This window comes from Camarhynchus parvulus, chromosome 1 (assembly GCF_901933205.1).
Source record: "Camarhynchus parvulus chromosome 1, STF_HiC, whole genome shotgun sequence".
Taxonomy (NCBI): Eukaryota; Metazoa; Chordata; class Aves; order Passeriformes; family Thraupidae; genus Camarhynchus; species Camarhynchus parvulus.
In genome coordinates this window covers 14,960,898-14,981,511 of record NC_044571.1, presented here as the reverse complement: position 1 = coordinate 14,981,511, position 20,614 = coordinate 14,960,898, and the positions used below count along the sequence as shown (strand labels likewise).

The 20,614-nt window shown below is 36.9% G+C and overlaps 1 protein-coding gene across 6 annotated transcripts in view; it reads left to right on the top strand.

The window, feature by feature from the left end:
• CNKSR2 (connector enhancer of kinase suppressor of Ras 2) overlaps positions 1–20,614 on the top strand; it is a 207,641-nt gene that overhangs the window by 60,444 nt on the left and 126,583 nt on the right. For all 6 annotated transcript variants that reach the window (XM_030960095.1, XM_030960123.1, XM_030960114.1 and 3 more), the window contains exon 5: positions 14,757–14,798. In XM_030960095.1, the coding sequence (XP_030815955.1) occupies positions 14,757–14,798 (42 nt within the window). The remainder of the gene's footprint in view (positions 1–14,756; positions 14,799–20,614) is intronic.

Below are 20,614 nucleotides of genomic sequence, written 5' to 3'. Positions count from 1 at the left end.
GCATCGCACCAAACTAAGAAAAACTAAACTTCTGACTCAGCTGTCCAGACTGGTCATTTTCCACAGTAGCTGTGCATCACTGTCTTTGGATAGTTCTTAGATGAGGGAAGGAGGCACCTGATCAATTTTCATGTGTCCCCTATTAATGAGAAAGTGAGTAAAGTAGCAACCACAGCAGTATTTCCCAGGAATTAGGTCATTATCAATTCTTCTGAAAAATTCATCCCTATCCATGATACTGCTAATTGACTGTGGTGTAGGTTGATATTTCTCTAGGTATATTTTTCAGTGTGGATGAGAATAAATGTTACTTTAATACCTGTGGAGAACAGCATTTTTACCTTCTCCAAAAATGACATAATTCTGCAATCAGAAAGCAGTTCATGAATCCATACTTTGAAGTCAAAAGGAGCATTTATGTGCCTAAATTTAAACATGTACTGAATTTGAATTGTGCTGTATTCAGAAGAACAATAATGAAAAATTCCATTAGTAGTCTCCAACACGTGGTTTGTGCTCAACTTAAATGCATTCTAATGGTGCATTTCAAAATGTCTTAGCTGCTGTTTTTTAATATGCTCATTGAACACACTGAGATTCTTCATTGTGCTTTTTTTTGGCTGTAAATTAAATCTTTCATTATCACATGGTTTTTCTGCCTCAGAATCTTGTTTTTTTTTATATGCAAAGTATTTTATAGTACCTTACTAGCTTAGGGTTTTTTTTGTAAAAAATCTACAGAAGGCAATGTTGCAGTTTTTCTTTTTAGCAGCAGAGAACAATTTCTTATAATGCTTAAAGGTTTGTAAAAGTATACAGTCTGTACACTTTTAATAACTTTGAACTTTTTAAAGACTTTTGTAAAATTTAAAAACAGAACTTCGGTAGCTGAGTTCTATTAGGAATTTTTTATGTTGTTCAAGTTATAGCCAATGTTTACGTTTATTAACCAAAACCAAAAAACCAATTTTTTAGTCAAGATGAAGATGAAAAAGCACTAAGCTTAAAGTGGCTTGCTTGAATTATTTTGCACATTTTGAAGGTAATTGTAATACTGTGTTTCTTCATAGAATTAAATTATATTGGGTCTCCCCCTCATTATCAGAGCTAAATGGATAATGAATTAAAATGACAATATTGCATCACTCTTATAAGGATAAAGTCTATGAAAACCTAATGAGTGTCCATATTTTAACTTATAAATAATTGGAAAAGCCGGAGTTAGAGACAGATTTTGGCATAAAATGGGGGAAGACATGGGGCATGCCAAAAACATGCTTTGTTTTGACTCTCAGGTTTTCTATGTGTGTTGCACATTGCCCAAGGCCTGACAGGCCAGTGTGCAGTGGATATTTGCCAGTGAGAGCAGGTCCCTCAGACCACTGCGAGTTATCACTGTAGCCTGCACTAATCATCTGCTTCTATGCAGCTGCTTTATTTTGGCTGAGGTATTTTTTCCTCCCCCTTAGGATTTTAGGATATTGTTTCACAGCCTCTTCCTGCAGGTTTTGACTTGTAATACTGTCCTCCTTGCTGGTGGCTTCTCTAATTCAGGGCTTGCATTCTTGTTCATTTTTATAAGAAACTCTTTCCTTGCAAAAAAACTAGAGGGGAAAAAAAGAATTTAAAAAACAAACAAATCCGTGAGACTGTTATTATTTTTGCTACCATTTCCTTGCATTCTCTCTCCTACACATACCTGTCTCTCAGTAGGAATTGAAGGCTGAGCATTATCTGTACTTTCTGTTTCCTTTGCTATGTATAAAAAAGGTCTGTTTTTTCTTGATGGTACTGGATAGATGTTAAAGGGCTATGGGTGAACAGGTTGTGTGTGTGAGATTGCTTTGGGTTGTGCTTTGTTTGCATTTGGTTCATTCATTAATTTAGATTTGTTTTGACAGAATTACTCCAGTTACAAATGAGTATCAGGAAGAACATGAGAACCTGTTCTTGATGGTGTTCATGGAAGTCTTGCTGTTGACTTAGTTAGTTGGGTTATTCAGCTTCAGAGGGTTCAAGAACTGGTCCTTTGGAGTGTGCTCATTTTGGTTTAGAAAGGTAGCAGTAGCTACACTGATAACTTTAGGGAACAGAAGATTTCTTGCTTTCTTAGGCAATCTGTAGGTAGCTTTTATTTTTATTCTCAATGCTCTTTTTCCTCAGAAATTCATTAAGGTTTCACTAAAGAAGCTTTTTCTTCTTTAAAACTGAAGCCCTGGAAATATTGGGAATATCTGAAAAGTCAAATTTTATATTGACTTTGTAAGTTACTAGACTGTAAAGAAAACTTTGCTGCTGAACACACTATTTCTTTTGCTGCTCTTTAATAGTGATTATTAGTAGCCTTCATCACATGTTTTTTACTTTCCTTAATCAGCTTTCACAATGATTTGTGGTGTTTATTGAGTTTTAGAACCACTGATGTTTATCTTGCAGCTTTAGTGTCTGGTGGGATTTACTCAGGAGCATGCTGCAGTAGAAGCATGGCTGTAGGCCTGTAAATACTCCTTTAGAAAAGCTTCAGTGCACTTAATTCTCTGCCTAAAGACCTCTTTGAAGAGCTGTGGTGGAAGCAATGCTGTGTAACCGGGGTGGAGATGGAGAGCAGTCACTTGGCTGACATGGATCTGTCTTGCACTGTTGCACAGAGCACACTTCTGTCATCAGCTGTCACGGCAACTTCTGGAGGTCACCTCAGATTTTGGATGACACAGGGTGAGAACCTGAGTGATGCAGTTTGGGAGGTGGCAGGCAGGATGGAAGATAGCAAAGAGAGACCAAGATAATCCTACACAAATGCACTGTCTGGACTTTATGGGCACCTGTGATTTTGGGCTAAAAGCTGTGCTATAGAGCACACAGAAGTGCTCTGTGCACTGCTTTAGCTGAGAGGTTTGGAACTTTTTTCCCATTTAAAGGCATTTGAGATATAAAAGAGAAAGCATCCATATATTCCTTGCCCAATGGATGCACTTCCCATCCCAGGTGATATTTCTGTTGGGCTTTTAGCCATGGCTGTTTCTCAGATAAAAGATCTTGAAAAGAATCACAAATTATTTCTTGGGAAATGCACTATTTTTTATGTCATTGTGGCTTTTGCAATCACACGGCTGTAAACTCAAAAGATAAATGTTTCAAATGTTAAGTTTCACTGAGAAATGTCAGTAGAGGCTTGTTTTCCAGTTAGAAGGATAAAATGGAAATTTACCTTCCTAGCTCCCCTGCTCTGACTCAGAATTGAAATGCAGTGATATGAAGTGGTTCTATTCATTTGCTAAGGACAGTGTCAGAATCATGAATGAAGAAGAATAATTAATGTCCTGAGTACCAGTCTAACAAATTGTCTCTCATCTTTTCCGTCACAATTCCTCACTTTTGTTTTTAAGTCCTAATTATTAAGGACTTTAAGGACTCACTAAATATAGCTTAAAATGTTAAAATTTCAGGTCATACCAAATTGCTAATTATCTCCGGTATCTTTAGCTAATAAAATGGTTTTAATAGTTTAGTGGTGTGAAGCTGTGATTGGATCATCATTAAAGCTGCTTTGGGCCTCCAGATTGTAGGGATTTTCAAAGCAACATGTGTTTGCTGGAGACAGTTGCATATTAAATTTTAAAGTTTTTCCTTTACAATTTTAGCATTATTCTTTCCACCCCAACTTTATTACCAAATGTTTGCAGATAAATATTGTTAGCCTGCTGTGGTAATAATAATTTCCTTCCCGCCTTTTTAGATAAAAATACTGCATGATGAGGAGGCCACATTCTTGAAGTTTCCTATTTATATGCATAACACTCTGTTTATACAGTGTATATATTTTTTGTTTATACAAAACTGCCGCATATTTGTTAAGTGTTCAGGTGAGGGGGAACTGTACAAATAGGTAGCTAGATAGATGTGGGGGAAAATTATAACTAAATAGCTCCCCTTGAAAACAATTCACAGGCAATATCTGCCTATGTTTATGAAATCAAAAGGGTCTTCATATGAGAGTATTATAACTCTGTCAGTAATGCTGACAGGAATTAACTTACCGTGTATCCTTCAAGTGCTGCTCTTATGCAAGATTTTCTGTTCTATAGTTTCAAAGCAGCTCTGAGTAGTGGTATTTCAGGATACATACTGATCTGTGAAGTTATTCTCTTCACTTTTAAAAGTTAATGTGTAATGCATATAATGTATATATAGTCAAAAATAGAAACTAAAGGATGGTGGGAAGCATGAAACTGTTGTTTGTTTACAAGAAGCGATATCAAAGTAGTTTAAATGTATGCTCATGTATGCCCTTTAGCAATGTTTTTCTCTTTTTCATAGTAAAGTAGCTTATTTCTTTTAATGCACACTTTTATGGAAAATTTCAGATGTAATTTAATGTAATGTAAAAAGTGCCTGAGATACTTAGCATCAATGCCTTTTTCTGATTCTGGTAGTTTGTTTCTGCTATTTGATTATACAGATTTTTTTCCCCTTGAAATGGCTTACTTGTATATATATTCTCTTTTGATTTAAGTTTTGAAGTGCTTTTTGAAATGGAATTAGGCATGGAATAATTGAAAGATTAAAAAGTCAATAATAGTTTGTTGGGATGAACCTCTGCTAGAACTAATTTGATGACTCATTAGTTGTCATTGAGATAGATGCTGTAAAGAGGTATGGGGTTTTCTTCCTGAAGTTGTGTACTGCTGTATATGTCTGTGATGTGACATTTTCAAAGTAGCTTATGAAGCTGCCACCCTGTAAAGGTGAATTTGTTTTCTTTTCCACTCTCAGAGAAAGTAATTTCTTTTCCAAGGGGATAGAAAAAAAAAAAAAACCAAACCCAAAAACCACCAAATACTCAAGGTTGCTTAGTAGGTAAAAAACTTAGTGACTGGAAAGCAAAAATGAGTTGGTATTGGCTTGTTTTGTTATTTTTAGGCTTTTTTGTTTGTTTGTTTGCTTGCTTTTCTTCCAGATTAATGACTGACAGTATCTGAACATGGGGAAAAGTGAAACATAAAGCAGAATAACTTGTGAAAAAAAGTATTCTTTTTGACATGGCATATGTTAGTAAACCAGTGCAGCTGTTAATTTTTTCTGAGAAATGGAGCTTGAGTGAGTCAAGGTGACAGTGAAGGAGTCAGGGACTATGGAACCCATTCATGGAACCACATGCAGAAAGTTGCAGAAAGTTGGTGAAAATGCAGATAAAGTGTAGACTGGAGAGAAAACGTGGTTTTGTATCTCATGTTTCCTTTAAACAAAAGCTTTCTTTACAAGACTGATGTGGGCACTGTGTCTGTGCACCCTGAGTGGCATCACAGTCTCCATCTGAGTGAGGTACACAGGATATGCCACTCTTACTGTGTAATTCTTTATAGATGGTAACTTCCATGATTAATGGTGATCTGTTGTGTTGGTCATGTCAGTAGATGTGAAGCCTGAGACTCTGCATTTCTACTACTTTGGACACTGATCTCCTTTCCCAGGGGCAGAGCAGTCTCTGTAACCAGGTACAGTGAAGCAAATTCCAGTTCAGTACAGTGAGTTACAGAGACCATGTGTTGCCAAGGAACCAGTAAGAGTCTTAAGCATAAATTAGTGTAGTGTCTATCTTTATTTCAGGACTATGATGTGTTTGTTTGCATAAATCCATTACAAATGCATACATTTGAGGTGATCTAATATGAAACACTGAAGCTGTAGCTGAGCTTGGAATGCTCTCTACCTAAATATTAGGGGGTTTTTTTCAGTTCAATAATTTAATTTTTTCTATTGGCAAAATGACTAGCTAGACAAGTATAAAACATGAAATATTTTGCTGCAGTTGTATTTTTAAAACCAGGATTATTTACCATGACACTGTGACGGTGGTCCCAGGGGTTCTTGGATGAGGCAAGAGACGAGAATGTTGACTCCATGTTCAGAAGGCTTGATTTATTACTTTATGAGATATATATATATATATATATATATATATATATATATATATATATATATATATTACATTATAACTATACTAAAAAGAAATAGAAGGAAAGGTTTCCTCAGAAGGCTAAGCTAAGAATAGAAAGGAAAGAATGATAACCAAAGCAGCTGGCTCGGACAGAGAGAGAGCCAGCTCTGCCGTGACTGGTCACTGAAACAAAACATCCACATGAGACCAATCACGGATCCACCCGTTGCATTCCACAGCAGCAAATAGCCATTGTTTACATTTTGTTTCTGAGGCCTCTTAGCTTCTCAGTAGGAAAAATCCTAAAGAAAAGGATTTTCACAAAAGATATCTGCGACATGGCACTACTGGAGGAAAAGCAGAACTGAAAAATTAAGACGTTATTTGCCTCTAAATTGTCTTGGAAGTGACATTGAAAACTTAAGAACTGCACAATACATTGTGCTACAAGCTCTGTTTTGCGTGCCAATAATAAAACAGTTTGGATTCATAAGGCTTATTTAGAGGTGCTGGAAGTGTTTTGAGTTTGTTTTTTTTCCTTTGGATGTACATTTTTTTCCTTGGTTCCTATCTCTCATCTGTTGATAGTTTCAGTGGATTTTTTTTTGCCTCTGAGAATGTCACCAAGTAGAGAAATCATCTGAGCAGCTGAAATTTGACTTAGAGCATGTAAGCACTTGGATTCTGAAGGATATATGAGCAAGTATCAGTGATTTTAGTTGGTGCTGAAATACTGGCTGTGGTTTCTGACTGAATTGTGTGCTGGCTCATTTTAGAAAAAAGGAAGAGGTGTAAATCTCTACATGCAAAGTAAGAATTAATATATGACCAGATCCCTAAGGAAAGCAACATGATGTCTGTTACAGAAGGGAGAAATAACTGGAAATGGAAAATCACTTCAGAAAGATAGAATAAAAGAGCTTAGTGTACCTATTGCATCTCTCTTAATCCAGCAAGCAATTTTCCCAGTAGTTGCTTGGTCTGTGGGTGATTTATGTAAGTTGTATTAAATTTCTACATGAAGTATTCTGTTACTATGGTGATAGGTGCCACTCCACACAGATTGTTTAAATAAAATTAAAGCAATTCTTTGTACTCAGTAAGCTGGGTAATTGCTATTAGTTTGTACACAAGGGTTATGAACTTAGAGTACTGCAGGTTTATTGCATTTTCAGGGAAAGGCTCTAGACTTCTAGAAGCATGTGTGTAGGTTGCATAAGAAATGTCCATTTTTATAGCATTTATTTAGTAGCTTGCATTGTATTTTCCCAATAGAGATTTTTTCCTTCTCCTCTTACTGTGATGCCTGCTCACCATTCTGCTTCCTACCACCTCTCTCAGTTCTTATGCGTGTTTCCAGTGGGCAAGGACAGAGTGGGTCCTGCAGGTTCAGATGAGTTTACTGGCTTTACTGTGGAGGGGAAAGGAATTAATTATAATAGAATGAGGATGTTACAGACCCAGTGGCAAGAAATTGCAGGAATTGAATAACTGTAGCAAACATGAGAAAGAAAGCAAATATTTCTGAACGGCAGTGGGAATAAAATCGACAGGATTTGTGTGGGAAGCGAAGAGGAGTTGAAAATGGCACCCAGGTTGTGAGCTTGTGGGACATAAGGTGGTGGAGCAATTGACAGAGACAGGGAAAGAAAGGGGGAACAAGGAGTATTTGGGAAGAAACGTGATTGCAGCTCTTCAGCATCCTGTGTTAGGGCTGGTGGCAAATATCCAGAAGGAGATTCTGAACTGTGAATGTGAACAGAAGGGTTGAGAGATCTGTGACTCATCCACACAGAGATGATAATTAAAGCAGCATGATTTTAGGAGGCTGCTGAGCAATAGGGAAGATGTTGCAGAAAAGGGGAGAGTTGAGGATAGAGCTCCTTGGGACGGTCGCAGTTGAAACAGCCATAATGGGAGACTTTTTGAGCAGCCCAGTGGAAAGAAAGTCCTGGAAATAGCATATTTTGGGATGGTTACTTAGAAATACAGTGTAGATTCTAACAGTGTCTGTGTAATTTTAAAAATTAATTTTGTGTGGCAGCAGCCAAGGGTTACCTGTGCAAGCATTGAGTGTTGTATAGCTTGGAGGAGCTTGCTATTGCATTTTAGTTAGGGAAGAGACAGGTATTATACAGAAGAAAGGTATTTCCTTTCCCCCTCTCTCTGTTCCGAACATTTGTAATTTTCAGTGTCCAAGGCCCATACCTTCTGTATTTAACAACATGCCAGACCTCTTAAAATATAAGATGTGGAAAGCACATCAGGAAATGGCTGACTGTGTCATGCTCTTACTTCTTAGCATGTTGCCAGAGGAGAATGTTACCTACTTACCAGCTTCTGTAGCTTTTGGGGCATTCAAGGTTTTTTGTTCCTTGTACTTTTAAAGGGGGCTTGGAGGAGAGGATTAAACAGAGCTGTATATCTGCCAGTTTGTATTCTGTTATTCCAGTAATTACCTAGACATGCCTGTAAATCACAGTCTAAGCAGGATTCCATAATACCCATCAGTTTTCTAATCATCATATTCTACAGAACACAGCATTTTGTCATAGGCAGCCATAGCCCGGGCTGCTTCAAAAGCAGATTGAGGGAGGTGATTCCCTCACTCTATTCCATTCCTTGAGACCTCACCTGCAGTGCTGCATCCAGCTCTGGGGCCCCCATGTAATAAGGATGTGGATCTGTTGGAATGACTCCAGAGGACATCACAAAGATGATCAGAGGGCTGGAGTGCCTCTGCTATGAAGACAGGCCAAGTGAGTTGTACAGCCTGGAGAAGAGGATGCTCCAGGGAGATCTTATCAGCAGCCTTCCAGTGCCTAAAGGGGGCTACAAAAGAGCTGGAGAGGGACTTTTCACAGGGGCATGTAGTGACAAGACAAGGGGCAATGACTTTAAACTAAAAGAGGGCAGTTTTAGATTAGATATTGGGTAGAAATTTTTCTGTGTGAGGGTGGCGAGGCACTGGAACAGGTTGTCCAGAGGAGTTGTGATGCTCCATCCCTGGCAGTGTTCAAGGCCAGGCTGAATGGGGCCCTGGGCAACCTGCTCTAGAGGGTGGCATCCCTGCTCATGGCAGTGTTATAGGAACTAGATGATCTTTAAGGTCCCTGTAGCCCAAACCATTGTAGGATATCATTCAAGTCTACTGTTTCAAAGCTGTCATTGTTTATTTCTGCCATCAGCTGAATTAGATATATTTTCAGTGTATTTTCTAATTAGTGAAAGGCTAAATGAACTCAACCTGTCTTACCCTTTTACCTGTTTGGAAACTATATACCAGTGTCTTTGTCTGAGAAAAGTGATAAAAGACAATAATGAATGAAAGTACACTAAAGATTATAAAACTTCTGCCACCTTCATGTGTTGGCCAAGCTTTAGACTTTCACATCATTATTGTTGAGAACTTTTGTGAAGACTTTCAGTGATGACTTCAGCAAAACTCAGTCTTGTGGCTCTCTTGCTTTAGCTGAATTGGGCAGAATTCAAACCAAATGAGCCCTTCTAGAGCCAATGGCATAAATTCCCTAGACCCAGTGACACTCAAACAGGCACCTAGGAGCCAGAACAACTTATTTTGCACTACTGAGACTGAAGGGGCTGGAAGTTATGATCTGGGCATTCTCAAGTTAATTATTTTTTATTGTTGCTAAGTAGCAACACCAACAGATCATCCATTTGACTTACACTGCTATTAAAGTATTCAGTTACAGTTCTAATCAATTTGAGAAGCAAAGGGATATAAAGGATTTTTTGGTTTAATTCCAGCCAATGGCTACATTGCTCAAGAGGGTTTTATGCCAAAGGTTTGGCGATTTATGAGAGTCTGAACCCCCTTTTAAGCAATCATGTAATTCATTATTTTTGTTACAAATAGAAAACTGGAGCTGCATAGCTTAGAATATTTTGCATGACTTGAAAAACAATGATGACAACAATTCTATCTGACATGTTTCTGAGCAGTATGTAGAATCCAGCCCTCTTGAAACTAGACATGGAAGATGAGTGGGATTTCTTGTGCATTTTCCACGTAATTTTGCTACTACTTTTAAATGGGGTTCCTAACACAATTACCTACATTTTCATCTGCCACTTACTGGAAAAAACAGTGCAATAGTCACATACATAAACATATATTAAAAAGCTTAATCACTTTGTTAATCATAATTAGCTTCCTGTAAATTCAGTTGGACTGCAGAGAAAAAGAAATGAAGAAATAAGTGAAGAAGCTCCACCACAAGCATCATAAAAGCTACCCAGAGAATTCATGATTTTATGGCAAGCTCTTGCTCTTCACAAGTTGCTCCAGTTGAATGGGTCACACAACCTGCCTTTTTAGGCAGTGCTATATCATATGAATATACAAAGGACATTTTTGGATTAATATGTTACCTGAAAATTTTGTTCCTGAAAATCATGTAGTCTGCTTCTATATCAGTTCTGCCTAGGAATTTGCCTTGCCTTATAGGAAAAAATAAATTAGGATGACTACATATACATGAGCAACTAAGGCATTCTGCTGAACAAGCAAATATAATGAAAGGAGTCCACTCCATCTCTGGGTACTTTGATGTAAGGATTGCTAGAAATGCTGAAATGTTGGTGAAATATTTAATGCATATATTTCTGCATTTCTCCCTTTTTAAAAATCCATTAACTATTTCTGTGTATATATTTCTTTTTCTGAACTAGCATAATTTTATCCTTAAGTAAAGTTATGGAGTTGACAGGAACTTAAGGCTGCCAAGAAGAGTGCGGTGCATCAGCTGCCTGGAATACATGGCAAAACCATGAATAATAATAATAGTTGTAGTAGTGGTAATAATGATGGAAAGTTTTAAGATTATAGCCTGCAAGTATACTGAGAGAAGTGTTTGACAGGTAATTGCAATAGGTAATTTGACAGGTTGCCAACTTGGACTTGTAAACCAAATCATATAGATGCAAAAATAGAAATGTTTTCTGCAGAATATTTATCCCATAGTTACAGTACTGGAGAACTGCATGAACATTTTTTATCTGTGGGACATGGGAGCAGTAGGGTAAGTTGGCAGGTTGTCTGTATCTCAGTTCTTCGCATTTTGAGTTGAGTTGAGACTTAATCAATGTGGGTGCAAAGAATAAGAAAAGTAGTAGTGTAATTAGCTGATCTCATTCCCCACTTCAGTGAGATACTAAGACAAATGTTTAAAAAGATGGTGGTAATACTGAGGATAGAAGAAAAACAAAGGAAAAAATAAAGCATCATAAACACCGCTTTTGAAAAAAAAAGTCCACAGATATTTGTATTTTATATATGTTGTCTCACATCTGATTTGTTCTAGCAATGTCTGGGGTGGGATGGGTAAAATGTGTACATTTTGCTGTGTTGTCACCAGTCAGTGCTGTCTCATTCAGTGGGTTTAATATAAACATCCTCAGCAATTATTCCTTATGACATTATGGTAAGATCTGTGCAGATATAATTTAATTTTTTTTTTTTTTGTACAGACCATATGAAGGTTATGGAGGTCAGAACTTCTGGAAGAAAAAAGCAATGCCTCTCAGTTACAGTGTGGTATAGGTCTTGCTAGTCTTAAAATTAGGTTTTGAAATTGTACTGGGATTGAAGATGGAGAAGAACCTGCTCCTTGATTTGTGTGATTTGTTCTTGCTGCTCTTATCTTCCTCCCTTATTGCTTTTTTTTTTCCCCTTCCATATTGGAGCTCTTGTTTTTCTGTTTTTAGGATAGTTCCAACTGTATGACAAAGGTCCCTTGGCCATTTTTATGCATGAGGCAGAGCTGGAAAGAGTAACCATGAAGATCTGATATTAGTCATGAAGTTGTTCCATTGTATTTCCCTTTTAAATCTCTCCTTTTTCTTGTGGATGACACTCTGCCGTTTTTCTTCCTTGAACTACTAATGCCCAGTGTTTGACTAAATCTTCAGGAAATGTAAATTAACACTTCTCTTTTTTTTTTGTTTGCTTTATTAACATTGTATGTCATTAATGTTTTAGAAAATAATCCACAATTAGAAGATAACCTTACAGTGTTTCAGCTGAAGTTTCGTTTGGTTGATAAGAAGATCACATAGCCTGGCTATACTTACAGTAAGGCAGTGAATATATATGCAAAGTTCAGAGAATAAACAGGTAGAAGTAATACATCTCCTTGCTGTAACTGTGCCTTTCAGTTCAGGGATAATCACAATATTGGTTTAACTAAGTGAACAGCAAATTTTTAGCTTGTGTAGGAGTAAAGCTGGGTTGCAGATTTTTGTGTGTGTTCTTGCTTTTCTAAAGTAGAAAAAAAGTTGATGTTAAACTTGCATATGATCTGTTTCTTACCTTAATTGCAATATTTTGGTACTCTAGTTAAACAGATATTAAAGAAAACCTTTAAGGAGTAAGATATGGGCTTGTATGGAAGAAAAAGATGTTCTCCAGGTGTGGGTGGTATTGCTGCTAAGAATAAAAATTTATTTCTAATTGCATAGTTAGAGACTTTTTATAGTTCTCAAGTGCTTTAAGCTCTTTTAGGTGAGATGAAATGGGTATAAAAAAGCAATAACTGTAAATGGTAAAAGCCCCCAGTAATAACCAAGGGGTGTTTGTGGAGGGTGGGCACAGTTCTATTCAGCCCTTGCTTAAAGACAAAGCGCAAGGCAGCAAAGGGGAAAGAAACTGTTCTCTGTGACAGAAAGTGGCATGTGGCTTTTGCTGCTGGGGTCGTTCAGAAGCAGTCTCAGCCCTCATCTCTAGGGATGGCTGCAGGAAGTGGAAACAAGCTGCAGGGATCAGCTTGGTGACCTTTTCCTAAGTTTCTTTGAATCCTAGACTTCAGGGCTGCTCTGGGCTGCCATCATGGTTCCTGCCATTCCTGCACATTTCCCAGAGTTCATGCCTGAATTATGTTTAGTTGGGTGTCATTCATGTAGAGAAAAAGTATATTTTGGAATTGTTTTTTTTTTTTACCTAAGCATATGCTGTCCTCCAGTCTTTCTGTCTTTTATGGTTTACTGAACTTTTCTCTTGCCTGCATGTGAAGATGTATCAACAATCTGCTGTTGCTATGTGATGAACTTATTTAGCAGTTCTTGTACTCAGACCGTGGATTTGTAGGGAATGGTGTGTTGAGGAGGGAAATTCAGGGTGAATCTATTCATAGACTGGATGCCTGAGAAGTTTTCAACTTGTTTTACTGTCTTTTGTGGATTCAGAATTATTTTAATTTTTTATATATAATCTTGGTTTGCCTGAAGAAAGCATATTTCTGTAGCTTCTTTCATGATTGTGGGGGAGTTTTCAATTCAAAGATTTAGCAGCATTTGTCTTTATTCACTGCTTTCTTGTTTGTAATAAACCCTTACAGCATTTGAAATTAAGTCTTTCTTCCCTTAGTAGTGAGACTTCTCAAACAGTATCCTCTGTAAACTGTGTTTAAACTTATAGTAAACTCTTCCTATTACCAATGAAATTATGTCTGCTTAAAAGCACTTTTTTCTTTAATATAAATGTTGCAATCTCTTCCTGCTATTTTTGCAAAATGATTCATAAGTAACCATGCAGAAAATAGATATATCGAGATTGAAAATGTTACATGCCCTCCCACATATAACAATGAAATGTGTGTTTTGCTACTAAGATTGCAAATACTTCATTGATGTCTGCATGTAATTAAATGTGTTAGATTTTCTTTCCGGCTAAACTTACTGGCAAATGTTTCCTGAATGCCAACAGCTGTTATTGGGAAAATGCTTCCCAATCAACCTGCTACTTCTGCATACATGGCTTTATATAAAGCTTAAGAAGCTTAAGGATAGGTTGGCTTTTCTTGCCTGAGTAACACTGGCAGTGTTTAATGGATTAAAAGTTCTTTTTTTTTGTTTTTGAAACATTTGCATATAAAAAAGTTGGTTTTCTAGCAGGATAAATTGATTTTAAAATGAGACTTTAAACATGAAAACTTAGTCACATCTTTCATGTGGTTTGTTAGATGGGATATAAAGCATCTATTTTAAACAGAGCTTGCACTAATTACCACAAAGTTACAGCACCTGAATGAACTCAAGAGTGGTTCTTTCACCAATATTGATTGTATTCTGTGTGCTCTCTGTCTTGGGAATTCTATTTCCTTATATCCACTGAGGTTCTGGCCTGTCAGAAAAACCTTTGCAGTCCCAGCCCCCCATCTGTTGATGTTGCTTATGGAAGCTTTTACCTCACATGCTGCATGAGGAACTGAGAATGTACCCATGGTCCTGGCAGGCTGGGTGTGCCTCAGGTTTAATGTGTGAGCTTTGTGTGAGGTGTTTCTCCTCCCTCTTGTCAGGGTGTGTTGTAAACAATCAACTCCTCTTCCCTCTCCACCAAGGTTCTCCCTCCCTTCTTCAGCAGTGTGCAAAAATGTCAGATCAGCTCAGCCAGAATTGTTCATCTCAGTCACTTAGGACCATTGCTGGTATCTCTGTTTTCCAGTGGGACCATTAGAAATAGGTCATTTTTGTCCATGCTCAGGGATGGCTGGTGGAAGGCATTTGGGTGGTAGACATGTGACTAATTGGTACATGCCAAAAGCATGTTAAGTGGGGAGAGTGTGTTCTGTCTCAAGGAAGGAAACAACTAGAGCTGGTGAATAGATATAAACATTTGCCAGTATCTCCTTTCCTTTAAGTGCTAGCTTTACACTTTCTTTCAATTCTGTCTAAGTCTTTGAAATATTTTGTTTCTTCCTAAAGACTTTTCAGTTTGGTTCAATTCTTTTTATGGTAAGTCAAAGAAGGGAGTATGATTGGACCAATTTAACCTGCTTTTTCTGCTTTACTCTTTCAGGATTGCACAGTATATGAAACAGAGAACAAAATTCTCCATGTGGTGAGTACCATTTGGATTTCTCATAACCAAGTTTGTATAGACCACATAGAATTTTAGAGCTGTGTGTTTTGTGCTTTTTGTATGCAGTGGCAGTTTGATAACTAACTAGACTGGGTATGACTGAGTGAATTTATGGAACTACCTGTGAGCAATTCAGGGCCTTTGAAAGGGTTTGTGTTTGTCTGGCTCAGGCCCATCTGTTATTTGTAAACCATGATTAGAAGAGTGATGTTTTAAAAAGGCAGTTTTTTGAGAGAGAGATGGTTGCTAGGCTTCTATGAAATAATTTATGTTTGTGTTAGTGATATACCTTAATTTATACAGCTTTATTCCTCATAGGAGCCAGGAGATAGCCTAATTATAGGAAAATAAATGCAATGTTTCCTTTTGAATTCTCAGCATAAATACAGTAGTCTCTTCTGAGAATCTTTAATGCTATTTATGGTAAATAAAGCAGATAAAAGTTATCAGGGTATCAGAAAACATTATGAGTTTAAAAGGCTGGTGTATAGAGTGTCAAAAGCTTGAGTAAACCTTGTCTCAGAGCTGCACCCAAATTTTGGGTATTAAATTGTGATTCAAGTTGTGACTGAGCTTTAGTGAGTATTACGTTAACCCATAGCTTGTTTCTAAAAGTTAAAAGTGAAGATAATCTCTTTAAGGGTGAGTAATGAATTAGTTTAATTTATTTCACATTCAGGTAGGTTTTGATATCTTACTGTTACTATTACCAGAGCTTAAACCAGAAAATACTGCATTTCTTTAAGTGATCTTCCCAGTAAATGTTGAAATACTTATTTTTCTATTATTAATTTTATTCATAATGTACCTGTATGAAATGCTTGGCAGACTGAATCCTCTAAGCTTTTGATGCTTTGGTTTCACAGTGATGGGGAATAAAAAGTCTCCTTGTATTTTTAAGTTTCACTGACATTTTTTCAGGTGTGAGACATAAAGAATTAGCAAATTTAGTGAGGCTGACATCGTCATCTACACTAGGTCAACCTCTGCAAGTATTTAAGTAATAAAATCTTTCATTACATAATCTTGGCAGAAGTTGAAGTGCTATGAGTTTGTAATTTATATATGTAGCCTGGTTTTCAAAGCATGCTTGCTGTAAGAGCTGAGAATTCTGAAATCTTCTATATACACTATATACCTTATACAAGTTGGCAGAAAGGATTGTAAAGGAAGCTGCCAGAATTTAGGACTGAGGAAACATCACTTTATACAGTCATTAACAGACAATTTTGAAGAAACTGAGAGGGGTTAATTCAGGATATATGAGTACACAAAATTGAGACAGGTTTCAAAAGTTATTTTACATCATTCAGACTCTTGTAGGTTTATTTCTTTAGTCTGCCTAACTTCACTGTGGTCACAGGTGGACACAGGTATAAATGTACCTTCTGTGATCACTGTTCGAGCTTGAAAGGAAACATGAGCACAAACAGAGCCTTGAATGTCTTAGTGAAGCCGTGGGTTAAAAATGACCCCGTAAGGATTAAACACAACTATATGGATTTCATGTAACTTGGAGTATTTCTCACCATGGTACATATCAGCTGATAGGTGGGATTTGATGGGGAAAGGCGGACCAAAAGCAATTGGTAAAAGGTAAATCTGTAACTAAATAATTAAATTATGGCATTTGAGATCATAGTAGGCACATAGAAGATCTTAATCATATTTTCAGTTTGAAAGATAGTTTTTTACATGTGCAGGTGAAAAGGTTGATGAAAGAATTTGAATTGAAAGCAGTCACAATTCCCTCTAACCCTTTTCCTTAGAAGATAGAAAAAGGTGTCATGGGTTTAGCCCGTTAGACAATCTGAACGGAGCAATCCAACAGTGAAAATGGGTTTCTCTGATACAAAAAGAACAGCAGTAAGTTGTGGGAAAGGCATAGAAGGAACCTTGAGTTAGAAATACTGGGAGAAATAGAAAAGATTGAGCACAGATATTGTAGGAGAGAAAGTAAATTCTCTCCTTTTAAATTCCAAGATCACACCATTCCAAGTCAATTTTCAGAGTCCATTTCCCATCTGAAGTGACATTTGACCAGCATCCTATCCAGCTGCCTTTGAATGATCAGATACAAACATAGAGCTGTGTTTGCTGAGCTGACTTAGACAAGAAGTTGAATTCAAACCTGTGGGCTCGTCCCATGTAATTCATGTACCACTTTCTCTTCATGACCCAAGGCAACAAGTTTCTCAAAAAAGTGAAAGGAATTTACTAACAATCAATTAGCATTTCATGCAATTAGCATAAGGAAATCCTTATTGCAAGGTATTGTTCTTACTTAAGACTGAAGTCAAATTTTAAGAAAGCCTTTTTACATAAGTAAAATAGAACTAGAGCTAAAGAAATGAAAAAAATAACTTAAAGGACAGTTGTGTACTTCTACTTGTCAGGACACCAAGATTCACCACCTTAGGAGCAGACTGTTGGATCAGGGTAGTAGATTTTTGTGTTCTGGGTTGAACATCTGCATTGTCCATGGAATGAAAAAGAGGTTGTTTTGGTTTTTTTTTCACTCATGCTGTGGATCAAGGGTTGGAGCTCTGTAAGCACAGATCTGCTGTGGGGATGCTGCCCTGTTTCCCCTGGAGTGAACCTGTGCCAAACTGGGGAGCAAGAGAATGTGTGGGCACAACAGGGATGTGAGACCATCCTTGGCTATTGAATTACACACAATGAAACCTCCAAAGTTTACCCATCACTGAGTCTTCATGGCTTCCTCTAGGGGGATAGAAATAAGAAAATAAAGATAATGTAGAAAGTAATCTTACCCCTAAGGAGTTGCAGCTGGGCCAATTAGCAAAGATTAGGCCTGACTTTAACAGACCATAGCTGTAAGCAATGAGAAGAAGAGTGCTATAAAAGAGTGGGTTGGCTGGTTGAGGAGGGAACTGGAGTCAGTTGGCTGCTTTGTGAAGAAGAAAGAGTCAGTGCTCTGAGGAACTGCCCACGAGAAACACCGAGAGGGTGTGGAAGTTTTGCGATAAGGAGACAACAGTATGGAACCCCTGTAATAAGATGACAACAGCTTCCTCTACAGCATGGTGTAGTAGGCAAGATCCTCAAATAAATGACTGATTGGTTTGCTTTAATTAGGTAGGCCAAAAAACAGTTCATGTGCTTGTATTCTAACAGCACTATTTTTTTTGAAAAGCAAATGAATGCTCTCTTTCCTTCAGAGGTGACAGTGTGTGACGTGTGGAGATGGCTGAATCACCTTGTCCACAGACAGCACATTTCAGTGTCACTTAAAGTATTCCCATGTGAGCTTTTCAGGATTTGCTTTTTAAGAATGGTATTTTGGGGACACAGAACTCAATAGCTTCAGCTTATATATATCAAGGAAGAAATATTTTTGTTTGCTTCAAGCAATATAAGTTTCAAATGCATTAAAAAAGCATTTTGATTGTCACTTACGCTATTAGGTTAGACAGGAAAGTGATCTATGTTATTCAAGTAAACATAAAATGTATCTAAACAAAAAAGATCTGATTGAATAATTATGAAGTTTTAAGATGAAATTACCTACTTGAACTTGTTTATTTCTTCTAAATGGTGTTTCAAAGTGTGTCTGGGGAAAAAATGTCTTTTCTATAATTTTTTGTCTTAGAATTGTAGGAGTGTTTAAAAATTATTAAAGAGACCTACATTTCCTAAAGTTTTGGGTTTTTTTCTGTGACTTCATTCTCAGAAACACTTGGTTTCTGTGGAATAAGAAGCATAAAACCACACAGGAATAATATGTTGGGTTCTGCTCATAAAATTTTTGAAATGTTCATGAATAAGGAGAAATGCTTTGGATTTCTGCCACCTTGTTTCTCAGTATGTTTTTTCCAGGGTAGCTTTTACTAAGTAAGCAATGTAATAAATAATGAAATAATACTAATCATAATTTCTTGATATAAACAGAAATGAAATAGCACTAGAAAATAATAGAAAATTATACTAAGAGAAGTAGATGGCAGTAAAAATATTAAATTTTTTTTAGTATCTTAAAGAAGAACAGGTTTAGTAATACATAGGGCCTGAATAGGGAAGGATAAGCCATAGGTGTGGTGCTGGCTTCAAAATTGAAAATTACTATGCTCTTGCTAGTTCATATTTAGAATCTTTATATTGATTTAACTTGAGATGATAAAGTATTTAGAAAATTGCTCATCTTAAATGACTATCAGTTTATATCTGCTTATTTGGGGAATTATATGTTAATCCTTGCAAAATTCTGACTGGAGTTTTAAAATACTTGAAAAATAATTCATTGATTCTATCCAGCTGTTCAAGGCTGTATTTGATGGAAAGACCCAGTTCAGATTAATCCACGTGAAGCAGTAGAGTATTAAAAGAAGAGCAAAGCTAGAAGAACTAATTATAGAAAATAGAAGCCAGGCTTCAGTCCGATTAACAATAAGTTTTAACTGAAAAATTTTAATAATTTTTCTTTTAACTTTGTCAGTTTAATTCCATAAGAAAAAAAGACACTTTTCTTAAGGAGTTTCGCTTTTTAAAAATTAGGCTGCATTTCCTGCAAACAGGAAATGCAATTTTTTTGAGTTGAAAAACTGTGGAAAGCGATCTGCAGAGGGAAGCTAATACTCAGAAGTTTTTTTCAAAAGCAAATGAACTATGCAAATTTAAAAAGAGTTAAAAAAGAGAAAACAAGCAATGGATCAGAATGTTCTCTTTTTCTAAGAGCTGTATTGAAACCACAGTGATGATAATTTGCTCCTGCCCACTATATTTGAATATTTGTTATAGGAGTATAATGGACTAAAAATACATTGTCAAAGGTATCATTTTATAGTCTTAAAAAAAAAGAAAATGTAACCACTTTCTGCCTTTCAAGAGTCTTTGTTTAATAGAAGCTTCTTTTTTTGCAGCCAAAAGCCGATGTGGTTTACTATTTAAACTTCATGTAGTGCGTGTTCAGGCCCACTTGGTTTTAAGACTGCTGGAGTTACTGATGTGTTCTGTACAATATAACAATTGTTTTGGACTAAAATTAATTGGTTAATAATTATTTGGTTTGGCTTAATTAATTAGACCTCATTCATCTTGGACACCTGTTACTAACTAAACTAACAGACTAAGCTTAACATTACCCAGACATTTTTTTTCTTACTGTTAGTCTTGAAAGTCCATACGTTTTCCTGGTATCCTGTTCCTCACTCTAATGCTGTAGGTGGGGGTGCTGATGAGGGAGGCTGGTGCTGTTCTTGTCCTCAGTCCTGGGAGCATGTTTAAGCCAGGATGTTTCAGTATTGTAAATACTTGGCAAGATAGATTTTAAACTTGGCCACTAGCCTGGGTAAAAGGAAGGACAGGGACAAACCTAAGTCTGTTTGCTTGACCAGAAATGCTTGGTGACCCTAGAGCTGCCTGAGCTGAGCAAACAATGGATGGACGGGTTGAGGAAAGGCCACTGAGGCTGTGTCCATAGGTTCTTCATCTGATGCAGAACACAGACATTTTCCCAGCACAAACTGAAGTAGCCACAGAGAATCGAAGCAGATGCAAATCTAATTCAGTCACCTTCAGCTCCCCATCCCCCTGGCTGAAAGAAGGAGCAATTGTGGAAAAGCTGTTAGAAATTGGTACCTTACAGTCCAAAAATACAGGTAGAAACTAAGTATTATCTGTCATTCTTCATGCTCTGAGGCATAAAGAAGTTGCCTACTGAGGGAAAAATAATGTTTCCCTTTGAATTTCTACTAAACAACGAGGTGCTGTGTGGTGATATTTTTTGTTCTCCTTTGAGTCATTTAGCTTTGCACATAAAGACTTTGGTGTAGCTT